Source organism: Sapajus apella, unplaced genomic scaffold (genome assembly GCF_009761245.1).
Source record: "Sapajus apella isolate SASKATOON/1434 unplaced genomic scaffold, GSC_monkey_1.0 scaffold10, whole genome shotgun sequence".
NCBI lineage: Eukaryota > Metazoa > Chordata > Mammalia > Primates > Cebidae > Sapajus > Sapajus apella.
The window spans coordinates 40,202,866-40,230,616 of record NW_022436950.1 but is presented as its reverse complement, the minus strand read 5'-3'; the positions used below and the strand labels follow the sequence as shown (position 1 = coordinate 40,230,616).

Below are 27,751 nucleotides of genomic sequence, written 5' to 3'. Positions count from 1 at the left end.
GGGAGGGGCACGCTGCACATAAAGAGTGGGGTTCCTGTCCATGGTACTGAAATGCCACTGCGGACAAAGTGGCATGCTTTCTCTTCCCCAGGACACTTGGTTTTGACTTTATATTCTCCCAGCCCCTAAGTTTTTTCCTTAAAAAACATTGGTCTATGTTTATGACCAACTTCCTAGTTTTTACAATACTTCAGAACAAATACAAACTAGAACTTGCTCAGCACTAAACACAAAACACTTATAGCCTGCTCAGATCTCCCACAAGAGAGTCAATAACTTTGTCCCTGCTGAATAAAGCTGTATATGCTCCTTGAAGGCAGGGCCTCTTCACAGTGATTATTCCCCTTGATATGCCTAACACAAAGCTAATGAGTTAATTCACCTACTAATTAGTAAGTAGCCCCCACTTCCTTTGCCCCTCTAGGAACTCTAATGAATGAACAACTCAGCAAGTGAACAGTTCTTCAGGAGAATGACTCATAGCTTCTTGCAGCAGAAATGCAAAAGGCCATTTACTCACCCACACCTTCAATACAGAAAATGTCAGCATATGTAACCAAAGGGAAATGTTTTCTGAGTATCTCAAAAGGAAATTCATATTATTAACCACAGACAGTTCGCTTTCTAAATGAAAGCACATAAAGTCCCCAAACAAACTTTTGTAACTGTGAAAGGATTTCTCTTCAGATGGTTGAGACTCTTCTGAAGTGTGAAATGAGCCAGATAATATTCAGCTCTTGTTTCTTCGTCGCCGAATTCTCTTTTCATGAATCCAATAAGTGTCTATTAAAATAAATAACCCCCCTAATGACTCAAGATAACCTAATCAAGAAAACTGAAATGGATAAGAGGCTAACTAAAAGGAAGGCTTGTCAAGGGCTTCAGAGAATCCCTGACGAGGAGGTCATCTAAACCTGAAAAAAGATTTGTGCTGGCTGTTTGGTTACAGTTCAAGGTTAATTATTTTATACTTTAAATGTGGTAAGTAAAAATGATCTGCTTCTTTTTTACTTTTTAAAACTGTATACTAAATTCTAAACTGTATTTTCATGGGGACCAATTTTTAGCTATCTCTGGGCTATCTGACATTTCTATGGATGTGTCTGTAAAGATTGAGTCTGTAATTGAGAGTAATGAAAATTTTTATTTCAGAACAGCCCTTTAAACCTCTGATAGACTGGGCTCAAGTCAAGAGGAGATTATACAAAATTTTGTTACCCTCCTTAGCATAGATACATGGAATATACATAGCTATTTAATAGTATGGAGATTTGGTATGCCTTTACATGTATAAATATGTACAAACGTATATACATGGTTACCTGCACCTGAAAAAGCCAATTAGTGTGAAGAATAAATCTAGAATCTTGTACTTCTTCACTTAAACAGTAGAAAGACAGTAACAGCAAAATGAACTAGGCTAAAATATTGAACAGAAAACAATCAAAATGCTTCTAGGGCCTCCCTTCAGGTCCAAATGCCAGCATATCTGTCACATATCACTGTATATTGCAAACTTCCTCAAGAACTTATCATAATGGGGGTGGTGTGGTGGGGGATAGTGGTTGGGGTAACCAGACAGAGCAGAAGAACCGGAGTAAGACTTCTTTGAAAAACCAGGGTGAGACTAGAATGAGGTGAGCAAGCGACTAGGGCATGAAATGTAAATAGTATGGCCTGACAAGTGTGTGCCTTCTTACATCTTGCACCCTAGGAAGCTAGTTTTCCTTACCCTAGTCTTGATCCTGTGAAAAAAAAGATTAGTCTCAACAGTAAAGTGGCAGCAACCATTCATAGATACCAACATTCTCCCACTGTAAGAACCACAGTTTAACTCAATGTCCTCTTCCCCAAAGGGCTGGGGAGAAATAAAAGAGGAGGCTTTAATATGGCAACCTAATTTGCTTCAAAGTCACATGCAAGTTTCCAAAGTTGCCAAGTCATGAACAGGCAAAATAATAAACTCAAAGGTTGCTGCAGAGAATAAAATGAGTTCAAAACAAGTTCAAAACTTTAGTGATGAGTTAAAAGTATTTGACATTTTAAGAACTGCATATGAAGTCTGATTACGTATGCAGTTCATTGATTATCATCATTATTATTGATTGTCTAATTAAGGACTCCTATAAAGGCTAATTTTAAGGCATGAAACATTAACATAATTAATTGTGAGGGTGGTAAAAGAACTCAATTCTTGATGTGAGGTTGATATTAAAACTGAGATCTTACGGAATATCTGAGGAGATTCCTTCACTAGGATCTGATCTCTTGAGATTATACCAAGAGAAAAAGGAGGGAAGGGGAGGCTGAAGGGCTCAACTTGATGCTCACACATTACTCTGTTCACATCCACTTGGTTTAGCATTTGGGAATCTTGAGAAATTTCTTCACTAGGCATAATACTTTTCAAGTAATTTTAGAGTACATATATTAAATTTTTTGAATTTGAATTTGGAACACCACCCCTAAATTTTAGTATACTTGCTCTGGTTGACAAGAGCAGAGACTAGTCCATGACAGGCTCTCAGAATGATTGAGTTCTGAAGAAACCTACCTGGCAGCTACTCAGGAAAGACCGCACACCTCATTTTAGCCTGCCTTACGTGCTGAATATGAATGGCAAAAGCAAAATCATTAGGAGTGAGATAGACCACCAACTCATTTTACACAGGGTATCCTATGGCCTATAGTTTCAGTTATTCTTTATACCAGAGAGATCAGGGTAACCACGTCTACTTCCAGTGCCCTAAGTTATCCCAGCCCTAATAAAGCCATCCTCAAAATGGAAACTTAATAATATAAGATCAACATTAAAGTACTTTTTTTTGTGCAAAATGGCAAAACTTTGATCTTAATGCCACATTTTTTAAAGGCCAAGAAGCTAATGAGACAAGATAATATTTTATATTTTGTAAATTTACCATCCTACATAAAAACATTGTCTTAAAAAATTATAGTTTTAACTTGTCTCATAATTATGTGTTGCACGGTTATAATCACAATTAGGATATAAACACGCACATATAATCCCATGTAAACATACACACGTTGAAAGGAAAGGTTCTAAAATGTTAATAGTAACTACATTTGGGTCATAAAATCATGGGTGATCCATGTTTTTACTTTCATATTGTTCATCACTTTATGAATTTTTTAAAATGAGGCTGTTAAATAACTTATGTAATAACAAAATATAAATTATTTCTTTAAAAAGTCTACAAATATGTGCCTGAGACATTTTTAAGAAAAGATGCAAAAACAAAAATTAATTTGTCTTTCTTTCCTTTATTTTTGTTTTATATAAAAATAATCTGCCCACAGAGACCTACACGTTTTAAGTTATTTAGCCTGTCAAGCAAATTAGACCATCTATCAGGAGAGATTTTAAGAAAAAAATAATGTTCATAAAATCTGAGCTTGTAAACTACATCTAAAACATAAGTACACTCTCACTTAGGAATACAATTTGTTAAGTAGTTGAGAACTTGAAACACATCTTTTTTTTTTTTTTTTGGTAGAAACACAGTGATAAGGCATAAAGGTCAGTACACAAAATCCACTTAATCCTAATGTACATGAAGCACAGAACATACCGAAACCCAATCACCATGTAGGTCATACTTTCTATGGGTAAAATGATTTTAGAATTGTGTATTAAAAGCCAGAAATCCATCTCTTCTAGCTACAATAGGATCACAATTATGCCTGCCATTCTAAAGTGTACAGTAGGAGGAAGAACTCTCTCATCCCTGATTTTAGTGGCAGCTGCTGCAGCTAGTGGGCTTCATACATAGCATGGAGGATTGGCAGAGGTCTTTAAACCTTCATAAAGATGAGGACATCTTACTAATATCATCTCACCCAAGACTCCCTTGGTCCCTGTTCATTCCAAGATCACCCTTTTTCTTTTATCCCAGCAGCCTCTGGGGCTGGCCCTTTCATTATCACCATCTGGCTGTCTCTTTCCCCTTGTCTGTATAGAACAGAACAGGGCATGTCAGTTTGTCTCCACCTTCCTGACACAAAAAACAAGTCTACAGCCCTTCTGAAGTTTGTTTTTATCTTTTTAATGGAGGAAAGGGGAAATAAGGATTAGAAATGAACCCCTTTCCATTTCTCTCCCTACTCTATTTTTACCCGAACCTAGTAGGAAAAAACAATCACATTATGTAGTGTTGGGTCTTTGGATATACAGATAATAATAATAAAGATTCACTCACTTCTTAAAAAAGAAAAACAAAAGAAAACTTCAGATGATCCTTAGCATTCTATACATTAACCTAATGTAGCCTATAAAAGAGAGAAGACAGCAGGATATGTGATGGAAAAAAAAAAAAAAAACAGTTTCTGGGAAATGGGGTAACTGATGTCATGGGAGAGAAATGTGGCTGATGATGCTGTCAAAGTACATGACCATCCCTAGAGATGTGCCCGCAAGTTACGATGTTTCCTCATCTCTAGATTTCTACTTCCCAGATCACAGGTGATCAGGTAAAATTGGGAAGAAAGGGGGAAAGTGGCCCTAAAGAATCTGCAGAAGGACAGGAAGATTAGCAGAAGCTTTTGAGGAACAAAGCGTTCCTGTGGCCACTCAGACTGAATGTGGGGTGGTCGCTCCCTGGTGGCCCTTTGTATGTGAGGGTCAGACTGGAGTTATACAGAAAACACTCCATGTGCCTTTACATATGGCTTCTACTAAGAACCCCTAACTCCTAATTCACAGAGAACTATCACTGTCATTCCATTCCATGATCTGAGTATTCTGCAGACAGAAAAGAAAGGTAATCCTTAGAATTCACACACAGAAAATTACTTTAAATCACTAAATTGGTCCTAAATAGAAAACGAAAGAAAAGTGCAAGGTAAAATGTGCATAAACATGTCTTTACCTCTGGTCTTACTCTTCTTTGACTTCTTTCCCATGAAGAAAGGGGCAACGGCCTGAGAGAAGATATCTAATTGGAAGTGGATGATGGAGTGGCCTGGCCATCACCAAGAGACTAAAGCTGAGCTGCAGGAAGTGGTCTGGGACCCTACAAATGCATCCTCATGTCACCCATGCACTAGGGAAACATATACACACACTTCTCAGTAATGGATTTTCACAATGAACTAGTTTGCCACCTTTTCAACTCCTTTTCTGAACCCCTTTCCTTGCATTGTGTCTTGACCCTAAACACTTACAGCCCTCAAGGACCCTCTTGGCCCACCATGCCTACTCTCTCTAAAACTTTCCTCCCTCTTCTTTTTCCTGATTCAAGGCTTCCCTAACACACAGGACAGTGTTAGATATTATTCTTAACAGCTGATTATAGCAATTAACGTCAAGGAGTGAGTAAGGCTTAATGGAGGGATCATTTCTATTTTAAAAGAAATTTCAGATGGAAGGAGAAGGTTGCTATGCATATTTGAACTGGGCCTTCAGGGATTCAAGGCAACTCCAGTTCACAAGAGTACCTAATTAATAGTTTCCCTAATTTCACCTTCAGGAGAAGGGAAAGCCCTTGTTGTGCATCTGCCTCTTCAGTCACTGCAAGAACTTAAGATCCCTCCAAAGAAAAATAAAAGAAGGAGGGAAGAAAATGCAAGAGAAAAACCTTTGTTCTTCTTTGTCCTTACAATACAATGGAGTAGGTGTGGCCACTCCCCATTGCAGCTTGGAGAGGTTAAGCCTTATGATTAGTCATCTATGACTAAGATATTTATATAAATTCATAAGGTGTATATATATGACTAAGATATATATATCCATAAGATGTATCTATGCATGTGTGTATATGTATAGACATATATATATAGACATGTATATACATACACCTTATGGATAGGCACCAAATATATGTGCAATGTATCAAGTCATGCAGTTGATTTCACTTTTATCAAGTGAATACTGATACTTATAAAATGGAGTGAATATCATTTGTTAAATTGCCTTTGAAACTACCCGTTAAATTCATTTTGTTTGGCAGCACCATTTTTATAAAAAAACACAATGCCTGAATTGCCTATCTAGTCAGCTATTTACAATAAGGTTCCCTACTCATAAATGAAAATGAGATCATTGTTTCAGTGAAAAAAGAACAACCTCAAAGCCTCTTATCCTCACTTAAGCTCAACCTTACCTTCAGCATATTAATTTGCAGAACTATGTTCTCCTCCATATTCTACGAAATCAGGGCTACTGATTTCTTCAGGAGACATAAAAAATTTGGAGAGCTAAGCTTCTGCCAGTTGGCAAAAATAGCTTTCAATCAGCTACCTGAATTAGTTTGGGAGGCTGGAGGCATCACTATTTCCAAAAGCCATAGTGCTAGTCAACAGGAAGATTATAGGCATTTTGAATCAAGTTCTCAGACTGTGGTCTTCAGTTTTTCTCAAAAGCTGCTTATAAAAGAAGGACTGTGTGAAACTTTGATATTTACATCAAGTCACAACTAAGGGGCAGGTTTGCAAAATCAATTGTGCAGTTTTTATCCTCACTGCACATTTACCACATATGTCCTTTATTACACAGTGGAAAACCATTAAATGCACAGTAGTTTTGCCAAGTGGCATTATGCATTTAACAGCTTTATTCATTTAACAGCTCCAACTCTCATTATATTTTGCCATGTGGTACATGGGATTTTATGCATTTAACAGTTTAAGAGGCTCTATGGTATTTTCTTTTCATGTACTTCATACTATGGTTGGACATCATGTCTTAGCAAACTGTATTTCACTGATTTCATTGATGAGAGAAAGTCAGAGTAATCTGGAAAAATTACTACACTGAAATTGAAAAGGGAAACAAACATTCTAATCCCTTTCCAAGTTCCTTGACGTTCTACTCCTATCCTTTTATCAACATCTGAAAATAACCTACATCAGGTTAAAACTGCAGGTAAAAAAGGCTAACCTTGTACTCTATAATTAATCCAAGTATAACATTTAACTATAGTTTGAATTTTTTTCAGTTTTAAAAACTTAATTTTTATTGAAAACCTTCTTGCTTAATAGAAATACAATAGGCACTTCCTTTCTTTATAGCACACAACAGATTTTTTAGGGAGATGATCAACCATTTTACTATTTACATATGTAGGGATGAGAACATTTGTCATATAAGGACACAGAGGAAATCAAGCTCAGAATCAAAGGACTCTCAAAATCATGCTTCCATTAACTTTTGCTTCCTCCACTCTGCATTAGGTGTTCACCCTAGGTATAAATAAATAAGCACGTACCTCAAACTAACCTAGGATTCTAGGTTTGGGCAGACAGTACCTTTAAATCAAGAGCTGAAGCAGATAGTAGATCCCATCAACTGTTGCTGCTTTCAGAAATAAAAAACCTAAGCATCTGTCTGCTCTTTTCCCCAGAGCATTACATTCTCCACAAACCCAGCACTCTGAAAAATTTTACTGGATAAGCTTCTATGTTTTTCTGTTAAAAGATTTTAGCACTTACTCTGCACTCCCCCATGTGTGTTTTCTCCTGGAAAAACAACTGTATTCTGTACATAAAAGAAACACCTGACATGAAAAGGTGTCTCTGGGGCTGGGGAAAAGTGGTTATTATAAGAGTCAGCCATTCCCCTGCTGGGAACAGGAGAGGTGATGAGACTTGGCTAAAACTTGGTCTCAGAAAGGTGCTGTCATATACATTGTAAGTTTTGTTCAAATATATATTTTTATATGTTTAATATATTGATATATGTTTCAAATATATATATATATATATATATATATATGGAAAAGGAGAGAAAAAAGGTACACTGCAGTGTTTAGAATAAGGAGAGAAATTATTCTAGGCTATTTTTTTTTTAATCTTTAAAAGAAAAAAGTTGGGATTTTGGCCTCATCTCTATTTTGAACTCCAACGGGAATAAAAGCAAACTGGAGAGCAAAAGGCAGAACATGACAAGTTCCTTGGGGATTATTATTGTTATTATTATTATGGGAACAGATGTATTTTTATTGGTGGGAGGAGGAGAAGGGTCTAATTCCAGCCCTCAATTTTGCTCTTTTAAAAACCACTCACCTGACTTTTATTTGCAGCCACTTTGGCAAACAGGGCTTGAGACACCTTGGCCCTTTTCATCTCCTGTTGGATCTCGTCATAAATGGCAGCTGTGATGTTGACGTTGGCGCCGTCCACCTTAATAGGGAGGTCTGTTGTCGGTGTCGAGGTTTTGGCCTACCAAGAGACCATGAAAATAATAATTTAAAAAGTGTTGCATTCAGCCCAGCCATCTGTGCAGAAATTATCAAAGGATTTCAGTCAGCTGATGCCAAACTGCATTAGCTACAGAGGGACACTTCCTGTCCATTATTCTAATCAGGTTAATTGTGATTGGAAATAATTGCAGTGCATTCCTATAGGACATGCAGAATCCTGTCAACCCTATTTTCTCACAGTAGCCCAAATGATGGTTCACAGGTAGGATGACTCTCCTAGACACCAAACTATAAGCAATCATCTAACTACAAAACAAACATGCAGAACACACATGCAGCTACCTTTTTCTTTCTAAAAATGGCAAACCTTAGAAGAAGAGCCAATTCTTCCAGAAAAAATGAGTAAATGGGTAGAGGTCTCTAAATAATACATTATTACTCAATTTAATGCACTCCGGAGTCTCTCTCATTCTTTATTAAAGCTTTATGTATGTCATTCGAGTATGTATGGTTTCCCATCATTATCTTCATTATGCTACCCAGACAGTCACCTAATTTCACCTAGGAAATCAGTGGAAATGAAACAAAATTTCATTTCATAAAACTAGGCTTCAGAATGCCTTTGATGTGCTGTTTTCATTTTCTTAAACTCATATTGTGGTTTTATGTATTCTGCCGTGCTCATTTTAATTGAATGATTTCCCATCAGCTTCAGAGACAAATGAAGGGCAATATAGAAAGTGTCTGTACTTCTTGGGGTTAGGATAATCCTAAAATGTTTAAGTCTACTTAATCCAAAAGATGGTGACAACATTTACTTGGTGTGAGCCCTGGAATGCTTTGCTGGTGTCTAACAAGAGAGGGCTGAGACATCTTCTTAGAACCACTGCAGCAAGACTTTAGGAAAAGACCTCATTGATCCTTGTGCACTACCAGCTGAAGTGGCCAAACCTGGGTTTTTTTTCTTTGTCCTCATTCACCCTAGAATTCCAGACCAACAGAGTTATTCCCAAATCACAAGTTTCCCTGTGCAGATGCCCTGAGCTATTCTCTACTGGATCCAGCAGGAGGAAGGTCCAGAGAAAGGTGTAACAGGCAGTTTGGACCCCCTGTGATCAATGGTGTCTGGAGGCAGAACTTAAGGACCTACATTTCCATAAAGGCTTTGCTTCCTAAGAGTACTCAGCGACTTCTGGCCATTTTCCTTTTACCTCCTTCTCTCATAATATTTTCTAATTACCGCAAAGCAAGAATCAGTATAACGTATGGTGCTCTTTTAAGGGCCAGGTACTCCAGAAAGTATTTAACTTTTGCTATCACATTTAATTCATTTAAGATTCCAATGAAATAGACATCATTATTTTCATTTTACAGAGGAAGAAACTGAAATAAAAGAAGATCTTAATCTAGGACGCCCAGCAGCCCATGAAGGAACCATGATCTAACACAGTCTTGCAGGCTTGAAAGCATGGGCTCAGGACACTGCACGACATACTGCCTCTAAAACCTCCAATGTATGCCAGGTGCTGCTACAAGAATTCCCTTGCTAGGCTGGGACTTTCCCATTAAAATTCAATTATCTGTAATTTTTTAAAAGAAACTCTTTTTTCTGCTCAAAATTTCTAGTTAACCCACAGGGCTTTCCCTGTTAACAGAAGCTTTAGCATAACATGTCTGTCTTTCTCAGTTCAGTTTTCATAATTTGCTTCACTGAGGATCTCATCCTGCCTGACAGGTCAAATCTTCTCTAGAACCATGAGGGCTAAGATGAAACCCCTCAAGGAACTACAAAATATGGTTGAGAGCCCAGCTTTTGGAATCAGAGAAACTACAGTTCAAATCCTACCTTTTCCACTCAGCCATGTGACGTTACACAAGTTACTGAATCCATCTAAACCTCAGTTCCCTCATCTGTAAAATGGGCACAATACCACAAAATAGTGACAATTGAATTCATGCATAACGTTCACAATACCTAATACACAGTAAGCATTTTAACAAATGATCATTCTAATCTTAGTATTGTTTTGTTATTATTAAGTACACCAAAGAATGCTGGCCAACTGAAGAAATAAAAAGAGGCTGGAGGTGTAACTTCAAATTTGAAATTTCTTCAATTTGTTTTCAGCTACTAACAAAGTACAGATGGGATCTGGAAAATAATCTCCCTGTATCAATGTAAAGCTGCCTGTGTACACTAAATTGCTGACTCCAACTAAAAGGCTGAGTCAGTAAGTACTCCTCTAATACTTGTTCTCACAATGAAATCTGTGCTGTACTATGATCTTTACTGTTGAGATATGTCTGTAAAAAATTTTAAGTCAGTAATCACAAAATATTTTAAAAGACTTTAATAAATTCTCCTTTCTCAATCTTTACCCGAGAGAAAAAGAAGACAATTCTAGAGAATGTACAAATGCAATGCCATGATTGCATTCTCAAAAACATGTTGAAATATTTATTTTCAAAAATCTCAAAACTGTAAAATTAAATAAGCAATTTCCCTGCTATACATATCCCTAAAGGGCACCTTTAACTATGAATTTTCTAGATGGGATTCTGCTCAAAGTAAGCAAAATACTGACCCTAACTGTGTGGTCTTATAAGTCGGTCTGGCACTGAAAGCTATCAGGTCTTTGAAAACGTGCCTACGATATATAATCTTGTCAGGAAAATAGTACAAAAGAGCTGAAAACAAACACATAGACCTGTGTTATTTTCTAACAAGCAGAAGTAACTTTCTAAGAAGAGCCGCCTTGACAAGTGGCCATAAAGTACGGTTGGACTCTTCTATAATGGTTTAACAGGCTTCGAAAGTGGTAAAAATATTGATGAATTTAGCAGAAGTAAATATTAGTGTACATTAACAACTTGCCCAACTTACTAACTCAATATGTATTCCCCAGATTTTTTTTAAATAAATAAAAATGCTTGGTTACACTCATCCAAAGTAAGCAGCCAAGAGACTTATTTTTGTTTTAAACAGTAACTAAACCTCATAATTCACTAAAGACTGAAGTGTAAGTGACACAATTTGGCAGTGCATGATAGAAAGTAATCTTCAATTAAAAGTTTATTGCAGAGTACAAAAATATAAAGAGTTAAAATGTGTGAAAAAATGGATATACTTGAAAAAGCTCAAATACTTCTACTAGAATACAATTCTGCTTCTATGTTTAATCAGTTCCTTAGAATGTATCAGAAAACACTCACAAAACCAAAGCTATAATATCTAATCAAAATAACCTTTGGTTTTTGAACCACCCATTTTTCAGATTTATATAAATGTATATCCATTAGGCCAGGCACAGTGGTTCACACCTGTAATCCCAGCACTTTGTAAGGCCAAGGTGAGTGGATTACTTGAGGTCAGGAGTTCGAGACCAGCATGGCCAACATGCTGAAACCCCATCTTTATTAAAAATGCAAAAATTAGCCTGGTATGGTGGCACGTGCCTGTAATCCCAGCTACTCAGGAGGCTGAGGCAGGAGAATCACTTGAACCCGAGAGGCAGAAGTTGCAGTGAGCCATGATAGCACCACTGCACTCCAGCCTGGGCAACAGAGCGAGACTCCTTCTTAAAAAGAAAAAAATGTATACCTATTAAATATTGGTTTTAAGAATTACCACTCAGAACCTGTAACCATCGTAGCAACAGTGAATGGGCTGGCTTTATCGTAAGTCTATCGAGTAGTAAAAGTTTAGGGGAAATAGGGCACAGGCCAGAAATGAGGGGGCTTGGATGTGAACTGGAAATGATCCCTGACTGCTGAGAACTTGACCCTTGAGTTAGGAGCTTTGCGGCACACATTACTAGATGTATACACTTGCATGAGGTCTAAGAAAAGAATACTTTTCAAGTATGTGAAGAAGAAGAATGGAAATCACCAAATCCTGTAGGGAGATCATTCTAGGAAGGAAAATAATTAAGGCCTACCTTTCCATCATCATTTTCTAGAGGATCATCAAGTGACATTTCAGTCATTCTTACCTAGCTACTGCATATGCATGCTTCTACTACATGCTTCCTCCATTTTGTCTTTTTCAGACTACATAAAACAGAGCTTAAACTACCCTCTGCCCTCTGCCCCCTGCCCCCAGCCACCCTTCAGCCCATCCAGCCAAACCAAATAAACATACCATTTAAGGGAAAGCAACCTGCTTGCTATGCAAACTCAGCTTCAACACAAATGTCTAACTACTTTTTCAGCAACTGAGCAACTATATATAAACATTCTAGAGCCTGCCCCTGTGCCCACTTCTGCCTACCCACCCCTCACCTACCATGTATGGAAAAATGGGACTTCCTAAAGGGATAGAAATATAGTATGAGATCATATATGGTTAGAGGTTCATATCTTTTGATCAACATATTCAGCGGATTAAAAAATCCTTGAATTGGCCTGGTGTGGTGGCCCATGCCTGTAACCCCAACACTTTGGGAGGCTGAAGCGGACAGATCACCTGGGGTCAGGAGTTCAAAAACAGCCTGGACAACATGGTAAAACCCTAAAATAAAAAAAATTAGCCGGGTGTGGTGGTGGACCCCTGTAATTCCAGCTACTTGGGAGGCTGAGGCAGAAGAATTGCTCGAACCCGGGAAGTGGAGGTTGCAGTGAGCTGAGATCGCACCACTGCACTCCAGCCTGTGTAACAGAATAAGACTACTTCTCAGAAAAAAGAAAGGAGAGGAAGAGAAAAGAGAAGAGAAGAGAAGAGAAGAGAAGAGAAGAGAAGAGAAGAGAAGAGAAGAGAAGAGAAGAGAAATCCTTGAATTATGTCTCTTAGTGTTCGAGGGAAAACACAGTACGTAGTAAAGGCAAAATGTTTCCAAGTCAAAGAGTGAAAAATCCGGAGAGCAAGTTTCTCACCTGAGGGGTTCGGGAGGAGCTGGGACTGCTGGAGGCCGAGGAGACCATGCTCACATTGGGATTCATGCTCCGCTCCCTCTCATCCTGGTAGATGCGATCTCGCTCCACTTCTGGCAGATTTAGGAAATTCTGCATGGCCCTCAGGTTTACTAGAAGAGACTGAGAGGCTGTCCGAGGGTCTTCTTCCTTACGCAGAATCTCAGACAACAATCCCTGATTAGATGGGGGGAAAAACAGACCAAGTCACATTTGCAGGTATATGTGTGTGTTTCTGTCTTCTGCCCCTCTCTTCCTTTGTTTGGTTTAACCAGCTAGCTGTGATGTCAAAAACCTCACGCTAATTCTGTAGGGTTCTCTGGTATGAAGGGAATGTGCTTGCTTTCTGGGGGATATGCATTATTTTAGGACTGTTCTATTCTGACACTTTATCATCACTGTAATAATCATCGGTGTACAGACATGCCAGCTAGCAAGGTAGGCACTTGGGAAGAATTGTGAAACCGCAATTACCACCAGGTGCCTCCTACAAGTATTTCAGGAACTGTTAGAACTCTCTCTGCTTGAAACTGGGAACACTTGGCAGTCCTGCTTAGCTTTACAAATCTGCCAAGTTTGGTAAATTTAGTTTCGACATTTAAACAGCATGGGAGATTTACATCAATTTAAAAAAAAAAAAATTGGCTGAATTTTTTTATGACCGGCCACTGTTTTCAATATAAAAATTTTTTTTTGGCAAAAAAAAAAAAAAAAAAAAAAAGAAAAAGAAAAAGAAAAAAAGACACAAAGCAAATGGCTAAATTGTATTAATCCTCTGATAATTTCCCAAGCTACACACACAATAGTTATCCTTACATATATATGGAGGGCACCCAAAGCTTTTATGAGATATCTTCATCGGGGAAACCCTAATCTCACCAGCAAAGCAATGAAAATGAAGGCACCTCTGGTGAAGGGCTGAGCACAGCATAACAACATGGAATGCTATGATAGGCCCAGACACTTTCTGAATGTGTGACTCACCCAAAAGAAAAGCTTTACATAGGGAAGTAGTGTTTTCATGTGCTCTGATGACAGGGAATTCACAAAGAAAAGAAAAGTGTTGCCAAGTCTACAGAATAGTATGGACTCCAGAAAAGGGCTGGAGATCTAAGGTGGGACACTGTAGTATTGGGGGTAGGTGCAGATTCATTTCCATTCTGCACACTTGTTGGATTATCACACAGAGACATCACTTTATATTCCCAGCTAATACTGCTTCTCAGAGCAGTATAAGACAGGGTTTAGGATTATCCCCCTGGGAAGAGCTGAGATGTTAATCCCATATCTTAGAACAGATGGGGCAACTGAAATCATGAAAAGTCACTTCTTTAACTGTAGTCAAGTAGAACAGATGCCAAAGATGTTTCCACTCAGGTGAAAATTAATGCAAAGGAAACACTATCAGATTTCTAATATGTGGCTTAAATATGAAAAGGCAATGGATGTAAGAAGAATATGCTATCTCTGGTGGTCCAAAAATATTCAGGGTAAGATAGGCAATATTTTAAAATAAAGCAATGCATTATAACATAGTGAAGCAAATGCCACTTATAGGCAGTGCATCACATAGCACTCCAAGGAAGCAGTCACCACTCAGAACATCACATAGTCAATTTTACTACGAGGAACATTTCAAGCACTATGTCATCTGTCAGTTTCACAATTTGGGTGTCATGTAACTTTGATTTAGAGAAATTCTAAGTAATACCTGGTATAAACGCTAGAGATCAGTGTGTGGTGTGTGTGTGTCTGTGTCTGTGAGTGCGTATGCATGCATGCCCAAAGAAGGGGACAAGGTAGGATGTGTATGTAAAAACAACCGACTGGTACATGATTCTTGAAAACATCCAGGTTTCCTGTCATGCTTTTAGAAGAAATGAGTGAGACACTTATCTTCCAGAAAATGTGATATAATCTAGGTATTCACTCTGAAATTAAAAGTCAGTTCTGCCTAAAGTTACCCTACTTTCCACTTGCACTAAGCAACCTGAAATATTCATAATGAATTTGTTTTGAAGATACAAATCTTCAAATGAATATGCGGAGAAGCAAGAGCAAAGTGGATTTCAATTTTCAATACCAGTAAAAGCCACTAAGATTGATATTTTCTGAGTCTTCTTTAATGATAAATTCTGCATATAAAGGATGAGTTGGTCTTTTTCCTTCTCTCTCCCTCCTTTCTCTTTCTCTCTTTCATGATCATACATAAATTTGGGATTTCAATAAATTTCAAATGACTAAAACTTGAAGGAGTTTTAGGGTCAACATAAATTGTTTTAGTTATTATCATTATACTCAAGAGATCTCAAAGGCAAAGTTTATAAACTTATTCTTCCCCTGTGAAATTATTTTCACAAGTTGTGGAGTATATTACAGCAAAGATTTGGGATACAAAATAGTAATATAACAAAAATACTATTCTAATGGACCATGACTCAAATTTATGTTTGTTCATTCTTAATAAAAAAAAAAAATTAAAAAACACAGTGTTTCAATTTGTTTCTTGTTTTTTTTTTTTTTCATTTTAAAACTATATAGCTCCTTCTCCTACATTTTTTACATACTGGACAACCTTGCAGGGAAATTAATCCATTTCCAAAAAAAATTAAGATGAAGTATCCTTGAGAATGACTGATTATCCATTTCTGAGGTGAATACAATATTTATAGTTTTAAAGGCTGGTGGAATATACTGTTGCCTCTGTTTCACATGCTTAATTGAAGATAAAGCCTCAAACCAACAAGGTAGCCAGTGTCACCTCCATATCTTACCCCCAGAGAATCAGAACACTGTTCTAAATTATTTACTAAAACTCTCTTCTGTGTAGCTATGGTCCCAAAGCAGATTCTTTTCACCACAGACATTTTCAATAACAAGTGGCTCACTGGTGGGCAAAAGAAGAGTTCTAGTTGTTTTGTTGAGTGTTTTTCATTTGGGTTATTTATGTGCTTTTAACTATTTAGACTGGGATGTTTAAAAATGTAGTCCAAATTCTGCAGCCTCATAAATGGAAAGTGAGTCTATTTCATTAGCTGAAAATCATCAGAGGAGAAAAAGATCAGAGGAAAACAGACAGCATAACTTTCATATACCACAAATCACCCCATCTAATTATCAAGATAAGTAAATGTTTATCATATTGAAACTGTCTTGAATAGAACATAAATTAATAATTTATCTCACATAAATATTTCTAAAGCCCTTGCCACTATGTCATCTGGCATTTTAATTATCAACCAGCCAAGCTGGAGGTGTCACTTGGACATTCTCATTATGTAGCCTGGGATATAGAAAATGTGGCACAGCACCTGGGCACTGAAAAAAAGATGTACTTTTATGAATAGAAAGGTCATGAATATTGAGAATGTGCAAATGGAGGGAAATTAATAAATTAACCAGGATATAGCTTATTAAACTTTCATATCAGTAATCATATTAAAATATATTGCAAGTATTGAGTAAAGTGATCATTAAGTATTTTCCTCATCATAGGCAACAGAAGCTTTCTCCAGGGACACATTAAAACAATTCCCTCCACAGTGTGAGCTGAGATTATGTAAGACCAGGAAACATGCTGACTAAAAGGAGCAGAAGGAACATCTGCACAAGGTAGAGAGATACCCTCCAAAATAATTCTTGGGTTACAAGCCACTGGAAAAAGAAGGAAGTCAGGTAAAAAGAACCTCGAATTGGCCTTTTCTACAGCCTAATTAACATTTTGCAGGCTTCATATGATTTCCAGGACCACCAAAGAATACATGAGTTCAGCAAAATATTCATTAAAAGCAAAATAATTCAAAGTACGAAATGAGCAATAACTTACTATAATGTCATCTAGCTTGCTAACAATTTAGCCTGCTTGCTACATCTATACACACAGCAAAGAATGGGGCAAATTTTTTTTTAATGAAAAATTGATGCCCTTATTTTTTCTAGTATTTAAAAATAATATTTCTTTATAACAAATTAAATGACCTTACAGATTCTGAGTCTGTACCTTCTGTGCCGATGGGCTTTTGATTTCCATATTTCCTTAACATTTTAAATAGTTTGTCCCAAATTGTTAGTGTGTACGATACATGCTGATATTCAGAAAAGTCGGGGAAATGTTATCATGAATGGCTCTATAAAATTTACTTCCAAGTTTTTGCCCTAGCCTTTGACATCTTGTTTGGGACAGGTGAGAAATTATCTTTGATGAGCCTTTAACCCTGTAAGAGAGCAATAACAGAACCCACACCTGGGCTAGGTTTTAGGCATGCTGAGCCTGAGCCCCATAGAGAGTCCATGCCACTCCTGACAGCAACAGTTAAAGCCATTACTGACTAGATTTTAACAGATATCTGTTCTTCATGGCTCTCAGACCACAAGTAATTCTCTAGGATCAGGCTATATCTCTCATGGATGACCTCAGAAGCCTCTAAATCCAGTATTTCCCATTGATTTTCTAGGGAACCCCCAAATTCAATATACCTAGTCTCAAAAAATAACAGATCAGTCTATTAATTCATTTGTTATTTAGGACTGAATACAAAGTTCTGAGAGGGATGAAGAGATTTAATAAGAGACAGATTCTGCTTCCCAGGAGTTTACCCTACAATGGGAAGGAGACGGTATTATAGCAGCACAAGGTAAAAGATGCCATGCATCATCAATGTAAGCCAGAACTAGTGTCACTTTGGTTCAAAGGAGGGAGAAAGTATTGTCAACTGCAGGATCCAGGGGAAAAATTTTGGAAGAGGTAAGATTTAACTTAGCTGGAACTTTAAATATAGATAGTACATGGATATAGACTTATGATGAAAATTGGGCAGCCTGTGAAACTGGGCAGTATCAAAACATTTGAAGAAAGAGAAAGCACATGCCTACTCTGGAATACCAAGACAAACCTCGGTTTCCCTAAAAGCTGTAAAATAAAGTGCAAAAACTGATAAAGTGATAGAAGATATTTTGAAGCAAACACAGTAAGTCCATATTAATATGATTCTGAACTACTGGAGTAGTTAACCAGCAAACCAGCAAACATTACCGCCCAAAATGAAGTGATATTAGGTAATCTGTTCAGCCTTTTTGTCACCTGCAACAAATTAGGCTTTCAATATGCAAAACATCTTCCTTCCAGAAAAACAAATGATCACGATTCCATTTAATTGTAATTTAATGAGGCATAATTTATTTTTTAAAGTGATATACACCAGGTGTGTACTGAGGAAACTGGCCAGCCAAACCCTAGTACTTCCCTTTGGAAAAAGCCTAAAGCTAGCTAGAGACTGTTTTCCTTTCTGGAAATTTTGTTTCTGTTTGTGGCAGGTGAAATGAGAAGTAGAAAAGGTAATTTGCAATGTTCATCTATTTACTAAAACATGTAGCTTTTGAACTATCCCAATCCAAAAAACATTCATTTATCATAGAAAGCATAAAGTAGAAAAGTATTAGGTTCCAATGTGAACAAAGATAGACATTCAAATGTTATATAAATCCCAAAGACAGCTTAGATGTACTTCTGATTCCCATGCTAAAAGTAAAATCATATGCTGAACACTTCTTTAGAAACATCTGGACTAGATAGAGAAAATAAGCCCTATCCCCTTATATTTTAATTATTAATTCTGGGATGATAATCCTCTTCAGAAATCAAGTTAAATCTCTTTAAAGGTATATGATTCAGAATATTTACTAGTGAAAACATATTTTAGTTCATAATTATATATTGCTTTAAATGAATAGTATCACAACCAATCAGTAAGGTTAAAAAAATCACATCCTGCCATTTACAGATTAAAATTACAGAAGTCTTGGCACTCACATGGGTCAACCATCCACCCTGCCCCTGGATAACCTATCACGTTTCCCTTGATGCCAGATATAGGTGATGGGGGGTTGGAGGCAGCAAACCACCTTGCCATGTATGTACCTATGCAACAATCCTGCATGATCTGCACATGTACCCTGGAACCTAAAGCACAATAAAAAAAAAAAAATTTATTAAAAAAAAAGTCAAAAATAAAAAGAAGGTTCTTTCCAAATAAGGTCCCCTTATTCCTCATGTTTCACCCCCTTTTGTATGCTTGCTAGCCTTAATTTTCACGTAATTCTGAAATACCTATGTGCAGCTGACAGGAAAGCAAAAAACTGGTATCCTCTTAAGAAAACTATGTAATATCAAACTCCTAGTCTAATCACACAAAGTGAACTCTTAAATTTCAGTGGTCAATTCAGAGTTGGCCAAAGAGGTTAAATCAGCGGCATGGCTGTAGAAAGTATTGGTATCCTACCATCTGAAAGCTGACCTGACAAAATCGTTTCTCTCCTAACCTGTAGTCTCTCATTTCCTTCTAGATTCTCATGAGAGGCATTTCCCACTCTGTTCACGAATATTAAGAGGTTTCCCTGGGTTCTGTATTCATAATCTATAGCCCCACTATGATTCTGGCTGCTGAAATTCATTTGTGTAATGCTAAAAATACTCTCCCATCCCCCACGCCCCAGAGTATTGCTTAGCCATGAAGCCAGAGTACTTAGTCTGATTTGAATAAAAGGTATACAGGGCACAACAATGACAATTTGATTTTTATTATTAAAAACGATGTGTTAAATCCTCAAAGAAAATGTCGTTATTGCATTAGTTTAATAAAATCTCTCTTTTATTACAATATTTCTTTATTAGGAAAGGCAGCCTATGCACGTGGCATTTTAGTAGGATGGAGTGGATAGAATTGAGCATCTAAAGGGAATTGATGTATTCTGCAAATATAAATGCATATATAAAAGTAATGTTTGCAGACAAATGTTGTTACTATAGAGATATATTCTGTAAAGCACTAAAAGACTAGGTATACATGTATATATGTATACACACTGCAGTTGGAAATACTTTCTCCCTCCTTTGAACCAAAACAGCAATAGTTCTATCTCACATTTATAAGACATCTTTTGCACTGTGCTACCATAAAACCTTCCTCCCATGATACAGTAAACTCCCTGGTGGCAGAATCCGCATATTTTGCACTTAGCGGCCTGTTGGTAATATACAGGAATGGTTCTACGAAGGCACCAAATGTATTATTTTTTAAATTTCTGGAAGTGGGACTCCTATCTTTGCTAAACAGCTAGCAGCAGGCCCTGGCAGGCTACATATTGAAACCATGACTCACATTATACTCAAGATCTTTTCATTCAGCCTGCTGAAAACAAGATAATTGAAACTGAAATTTGGGGTCATGAAAACTTCACTTTAGAACAAATATTTCAGGTACCCCAGGTCTGAAATTTATTAAGTAAAACACTTGCCTCACAGATTTGTTTTTTTGTGGATACAATAAAACTTCACTTTTGCCAACGGACACGTCAGAATACAGTACGCACGTAACACAAAGTGAGTAGATATAACAGAGCGCATTCTTGAAGCCAGAACAGTCTGTGTTCCCTTAACTGAATACCTTTGACCAAGCCACACTTGAGCACATACAATAGAGGAACTTAGCCAAAACCACATTCCTGGCAACTTTACTGTTTTTTGCTTGTCTGTTTGTTTTTGCCTACTTAATCTATGCAATGATTGTCCCTTCCTCCTTGATATCTCTAGGAAGTCTTAGGTACTGGAATAAGAGGCTACGCACAATCCAAGTCAAAATTTATAAAACACATTAGCACCAAAATGTGAAAGCAAACAGAAATGAACAGGTTCCCTTTGGAAACGTTTTACTAGTAGTGTTCTTCAGCTCTGGGCACATACATGGTTTCTACTCACACCTCAAGTACCTGGCACTACGACTATTTCATTCACAAAGTTCTGGGCCCTTCTTATTCCTAGTTTCCATGAGTGTTCTGTAAAACAACTGTTGGCAACCTGCCCAAAAAATTTACTAGCTTTGGCTACTTTGTCAAAACATTGGCAAAAATAGTACTTTCCTAAAACAAAACAAACAAAAAAAATACATTTATTGAATATTTATATCTCAAATGCATCAGATGCCTTCAGATATAAGCAAAGCAGTCTATTAACACTTGACTTTTTCTGAAACAGGTATAAAATATTATTCATTCCTGCTGAAACATTTCTGGATTAGTTTTAATCACCTTCAGGGTCAAAAGCATTTGTTCTCACATAGCACATGGGACACGTCACAGTCCTAATTATATCACAAAAGGATTACTGGTTTGAAAGTCTGTTTACCCTCTGTACCTCTTTGAAGGAGGGATTATGTCCTTCATCTTCCACCCTGTGGTAGCAGAAATTATTGAGAATAAAGTAGTTTTGAGTGTGAGTCATGAAATCAGACTCACTGGGTTCAAAATCGGGCTCTAATTGGACAAGGATCAATTAGTCTCCCTGTGGCACAGTTTCCTCACCTGCAAAACTAAAATAATTCTGCTTCCCTTATGGGGTCCCCTGGAGAGCTTGTATCTGTATGTTGTAAATACTAAGAGTTTAATCAACGTTAGCCATCATTAGGATTTCTAATATAGTTTCTGAATACTTAATAAATATTTGATGAATACATAAATACATCACAGTACAATTTTTATTTTACATCTACAACTTTATATATATTCAGGACACTCTAGCTATATTTTGCTAAATGTCTTCTCAAAGAGAAGGCAGAAAATACAAATAATAACTTTTAGGAAGTGGAATAATTAAAACTATTTTACATAGAGAAGAGTAGAAAGAAAAATGTAATAAATTATATGAAGCAAAAATGACAACATGAATATTCTAGATAACACTCAATTAAGATATTCAATTTATACTTCAGAAAAGTAAAACAACTTCCTTTCTCTAAGTAATTTTGCCATCTTTTAAAATCAGCTTTAATCTGTATCACTGTTCAAACATGGGCCATAACTATTAGTGGATCATAAAATTAATTTAGCATATCATAACTTTGTATTATAAATTAGAATTAAAAATCTTAGAAAGTACCAGAGTGTTTCATACATGGTAACAGCATTGTTCCATGAAGGATTTTTTTCTTTCATGAAGCCTTTGGTTTAGAAATCTTTAGATACGGAGAGGTGGAAATGAGATACAGCTAGAGACAGACATACAGACGTGTGGGCACATGCACATCTGTGGGTGTGTACCAATTCATGATGTAAAAAGTATTTCTTATAGGTACTGCAGTCAAAGTAGTTTGGAAGTAAATTCTGTAGTCTATACTGACACTTTTTAGGCATAGAACTGTACATAAAATTGAAACAACCTAGTAACTTCAAATTGATAGCAATTATATTTTTCTTTCAGCATTTCTGGCCTTTAAACTTACTTCACTTTATTTGAGCAAATGTGCAATTAACCCAAGGCCAAGTGGTCATCATTTTAATAAATGGTCATGAAAGGAAAACTCCTTGTATATATTTTTTAAATTGGTTTAAATGAGCAATGATGAAAATATATACAAATAATGGGATTTAAAGCTAGTGTTTCCTTGAATTTTTTTTTATAAAAATTATATTGTAAATATAACATCACTCAGAATTTCAGGAGACTAGTTAAATAATACAACAGTGGACTTCCGCATTAAAAGTGCAAGTTTCAGTCAGATGTGGTGGCTCATGCCTATAATCCCAGCACTTTGGGAGGCCAAGGCAGCCAGATCACTTGAGGTCAGGAGTTTGAAGTGAGCCTGGCCAACATGGCAAAACCCCATCTCTATTAAAAATACAAAAAAAATTAGCCAGGCGTGGTGGCACATGCCTATAATCCCAGCTACTCTGGAGACTGAGGTGGGAGGATCACTTGAACTCAGGAGGCGGAGGCTGCAGTGACCCAAGATCATGCCACTACATTCCAGCCTGGGTGACAAAGCAAGACTCCCATTTAAACAAAAAAGTACCAATTTCTACTGAAACATACTCATGAGAGGTGACAGTCTTCATTGAGGACAGAGACCTCTGTGAAATGAGTCAATCATTCCCTGTTAGACAATGGTGAAACAAGATTATAGAATTCGCCAAAAGTGAGTTTTCTTTAGTAAAAACAGAGAAGCCCAAATTTTCTATAATGAGTCTAGTAACTAATTTTTAAGGACTTTGCACATTGGTCGGGGATAAAAGGAAAAGATAGGCTGGGTGTGGTGGCTCACGCCTGTAATCCCAGCACTTTGGGAGGCCAAGGTGGGCAACAGCCTGAGCTCAGAATTCTAGACCAGCCTGGGCAACATGGTGATACCCCAAATCTACCGAAGTGCAAAAAATTAGCGAGGCATGGCAATGCATGCCTGTAGTCCCAGCTACTTGGGAGGCTGTGGTGGGAGAATCGCTTGAACGTAGGAGGCAGAGGTTGCAGTGAACCGAGATCACACCATTAAACTCCAGCCTTTAAACTCTCACTCTGGGTGACAGAGTGAGACTCCGCCTTGAAAAAAAGGAAAGGACAAGACAGACTAGTATGCCATCATGTTAGCTTCTTCTGATTCTCTTGCATGAGTTTTGTGAAGGAGGGAGAAAAAAATGTCTTCTTTTACGTACAAGTCTCTATTTCAGGTGGATTTAGAAGAGTGAGGACAGTTGCATATGTTTGACAGCTGCTAAATTAGCCTTCTCTTTAACCAGAACACAAACAAAGCCACTACATCCCCAAGTCTGTTTAGACGAGCCCTTTGACCTACCAATTCAGGTTTTGTGGCTAAAACTGCCTAAAAAAGGTGACAATTAACAACAGATAGTCTTGTATGTGCAAGGGGAACTAAAGGGAACCTGCTACCTACAGGGCTACCCTCAAGCAATCTAATAACTTTGAGACACTGCTAACCTAGGAGATATTAATATTATTATAATCTGAAAATCTATGAATTCAAGCCAGTGATCCTGAAATGAAAGACTGTTTATTTTATGAAGCAAGCAGGGCCATCTCTTCCCACTTTATTAATTTAATGTTCTGAAATCAAAAGAGGGTATATTATTTACTTCAAAACTCAATAACAGGTTCATGCTTGATCTGCGGCATTTCATATTTACAGTTCATCTTTCAGTGGGTGGACTTCCTTTTTTCACAGGTTTCCTTGTCATTTTATAACCAGCTCACTGGACCATGGAGTCAAGACCCCTGGACTTAACATTGTATTCTATTACTCTGTGACTTGCTGGGCGCTTGTATCTCTATTGGATAGTGGGAAATAATGACGACTGAGACCAGAGGCAGGCTGACAGAGAATTCTGAATACCTTAAAGCTCAAGTTTTCTAGAAACATAAACTGTATGTATGATTATATTGTGCCAATCTTTGGCTAACAATACGTATAACTCAAACAAAGGAGTTTAAAGAGAAGTTTCTACTCCAAAAAAACTGACTGGTAACACACTGAAGCTCAGACTCACCAACATTTTGGTTGCCAAGATTTTCATGTTATTGTTACATATCTCTTCTTAACTGTGCCACTTCAAAATATAATATTTAGAAAGTCCGTCATTTTTAACCTTAATAATGTGGGGCATGAATATACCATAAACACTGTGTCAATAAAGCATAAAAGCAAAAGCCATGTCATTTCACACGAAAAGTTTACATTTTAGCAGGTGACCTTACTGTCAGCGTTCCTGATACATTATTCAACCTAATTATCCAATCCATTGAAAACATTCTCCAGTTCCTGAGTGACTTCATAAATTATATTTATGATTCTGTCTTAAGTTTCTTCAAATGATGTGGCTTTAATGACTAAACTGTAGATTTTTTTTACAAAGTCTCACAAAAACTAAAACTAGTCAAATGAGGACGGGTCGACCAAATTCTATGAGTTTCAAATAATTTTTAAAATCCTGTTCTCTATCACATAAGACCAGGGTGCACAGCTTTCCATAGCAAGGCCTTTGATGTAAGGTTGCAAACTGTGTAACTCTGTGACTTTTTCAATGAACTGAAGGAGCAAGATACCAAATTAGAGACTTGCTGTCACAAAAGAATAGCACATTTTGCAAAACACACCTGTACTTACAACTTGCAAATATGTTTCCAAGAATCAGATCAGAAGAACTACCTGAGACACAAAATGAACCTGAAACTTTCTTAATTATGGCATGATCTGCTGGAGAGAGAGAAAAAAATAACCACATAACACAAATAACGAGTGTGGCAAATGTCTCATTTTCAAATGATACAGACTTCTTATTGCCAACTGCTTGCATAAGGATGTTTCCTGAACTCTGCCACCAAGGTAAGGAGACAGTGGTATAGAGAAGATATGAGGATCACACCTGATTTCCCTTTTCTGGCATTCTAATGCTCCCATTCACATGTGACAGGGCATCCGTTCCACTGGATTTAGCCTAGTTTGGCTCAAAGCTTCCTCTACTTCATTTAACAGATTTGCTCAGATAGGAGGTCTCAGAGGAGAAACAATGTTAGTAAAGGGGGGATTTTTGAACATACGAATATGTAGGTCATTGGATTTTTAAATAAATTAGAGAATAGTTTATCTATTAAGGAAGATTCACTGTACATATTTTATGAAACCATGCTTATTATAGGTCAGTGGATATTCTACGACCATCCCTCAGTAATATTAAGTCTTTTAAAATACTGTCATAAACCTTTCCATCCTGGCATAAACCCCTGGTTAATTTTTTAAAGTCCACAAAGTAACAAAGGGCAAAAGAATGCTTAAAGTTGAAATTCATAATCACACTGTCAAAAGGCAAAGATGTAAACAAATTAAAGAGTCAAGCAACATATTTCATGCACATAGGCCTAGTAAGTCAAAGTATGTCAGCACTAAAATGAATTCAAAATATAAGCAAGGAAGAATGAAGAGAGGAACAACAAAAAAGGAAACCTGACAGAGCACTTGTCCTACTGCTTCCTGCAATTATTATTCCCATAGACACTACCCGCATCACTGCAGGAGCACAGGAGAAGGATGGGGCCGAGGGGCAAAGCTACTCTCAAACTCACAGAATCACGTAATTCACCATTTAGACCCAGTAAGGACAGTTTTTCATTTACGTCAAATTTGGCACTCTCACAAGGCCTTAAATCCAGCATCTTTTTCTGTCTCATTTTTATTCATTCTCTCTCTCTCTCTCCCCACATTCAATCATAAGTCAGTCTGGACGATATCAATATTGGTCCATTGAATTGCAGAGCTATGGGGGGTGTAGGTTTTAAACAATAATACTGTTGATATTTTCAAAAGAAAGGAGTAAAAAATCCAATACTAGTTCCATAATAACATATGGCTTTTGGTTTGCAAAGCAAGTGGACATAAAACTATAGATAGGTTTTACTCAAACTACTACCCCGTGGCATGACCAATTAGACTAGAAATGGCATAGATTTATAACCTGGGATAAAACACAGATCCTCAGACAGAGACTGCCATGCAAGTGGTTTATTAAGAAGGACTTGCAAACAAAACTGCTGAGGGAGTGTGAGAAGCAGGTCAGGGAAGAGAAGAAACACAAGCAAATTCCCAGCTTCAGCCTGGCCCTGCAGAGCGCTCTGGAGTAGAAGTTGAGGAGGCCGGGAACTGCACTGTTTTCATCCTCCTGGACCCATCAGACAGTGGTAAGCATTTCCATCTCTGACAGCATCCCAAACTGAGGAGAGTCCTTTAACAGAAGAGCCTAACAACAGACTTAGATTTTCAGAAGTAAAACCATGGGAGGGGTATGGGTAGGGGAGCATCAAAAACAGAGCAGGGATGTCATCTGCCTGAGCCTCCTCTGATGTATAACCATCCATCTCACTTTGTGGCCACAGGTTAAAGTGCTTAGAAATACATCATGGGATTGCCTTAATATTAACGGCCAGGTCAGAAAATGCCTTATCATTTTCACCTTACTGTTTTCACTGGGTCTCATTTGCCCTAAAAGTTTTCAGAGACAGAGAAAGCAGGGCTAATCTTATCTTCAAAAGACTAGTGAAAAAAAAAAAAAAAAAAAAAAAAAAAAAAAAAAAAAAAACAGTGGTGATATTCAGGATGTATTTTATATAAGATCATAATGACCACCCTGATGGAACAGACAGGACACAAGGCTCTGCTATACCATGTCTAGAAACACACGAGTCCCAGGCCCGTCGTGAACATCCCATATCCTGGCATTGCACGACCTCTAACATGCTGTATCCCCAGCCCAGAACAAATGACTCAATTTTATGTTCTTAGTTTAGACAGTATGTATTTTTGTTAGCAAACCAAAAGAGAAATGTAAGGATAAAAAAATAAAGCAATAAAAAATAAAATCATATCGGCAGAAGGCTGTCTGTCTCTGACTTCAGCAGATGCCATGACCTTGTCATAAAGTGTGGACAGGGCATCATGTTATCAAACAAATACATTTTATGTTCTTAAAAGACATATTTATTAAAATAAAAATAAACTAAAAAGGAGCTCTTGAAAATACGGCTCTATTCTCTTAATTATGTTATTTCACATAATCAAATGATATGGTGACAATGAATCAGCCATAACAAGGTAATTAATAGTTTCTCTTTGGAGAACTGACATTTGAAATGTTATTTATTATGAATTTAAGTTTTTCATCTGGAAGTCTTAAGAAAAACTGGGAATTTTTTTTTTAACAGTTCTAGCTTTATTTGTAAATGTTTGCATATTATTTTATATACAGTTGCACACACACAGACACACACACACATACACACATTAGATTTGTTCTTAGTAAAATCATGAAACACAAATCCAGGAACACAAAGTATAAGGTGACAAAATGCATTAAAA

General features: G+C 37.1%; 1 protein-coding gene across 5 annotated transcripts in view; it reads right to left on the bottom strand.

Moving 5' to 3' along the window:
• The window catches only part of SATB2 (SATB homeobox 2), a 207,973-nt gene that overhangs the window by 44,085 nt on the left and 136,137 nt on the right, over nucleotides 1-27,751 (bottom strand). For all 5 annotated transcript variants that reach the window (XM_032278758.1, XM_032278756.1, XM_032278754.1 and 2 more), the window contains 2 exons: nucleotides 13,032-13,244; nucleotides 8,023-8,178 (listed from right to left, as the gene is read on the bottom strand). In XM_032278758.1, coding sequence (XP_032134649.1) covers nucleotides 8,023-8,178; nucleotides 13,032-13,244 — 369 coding nt within the window. The remainder of the gene's footprint in view (nucleotides 1-8,022; nucleotides 8,179-13,031; nucleotides 13,245-27,751) is intronic.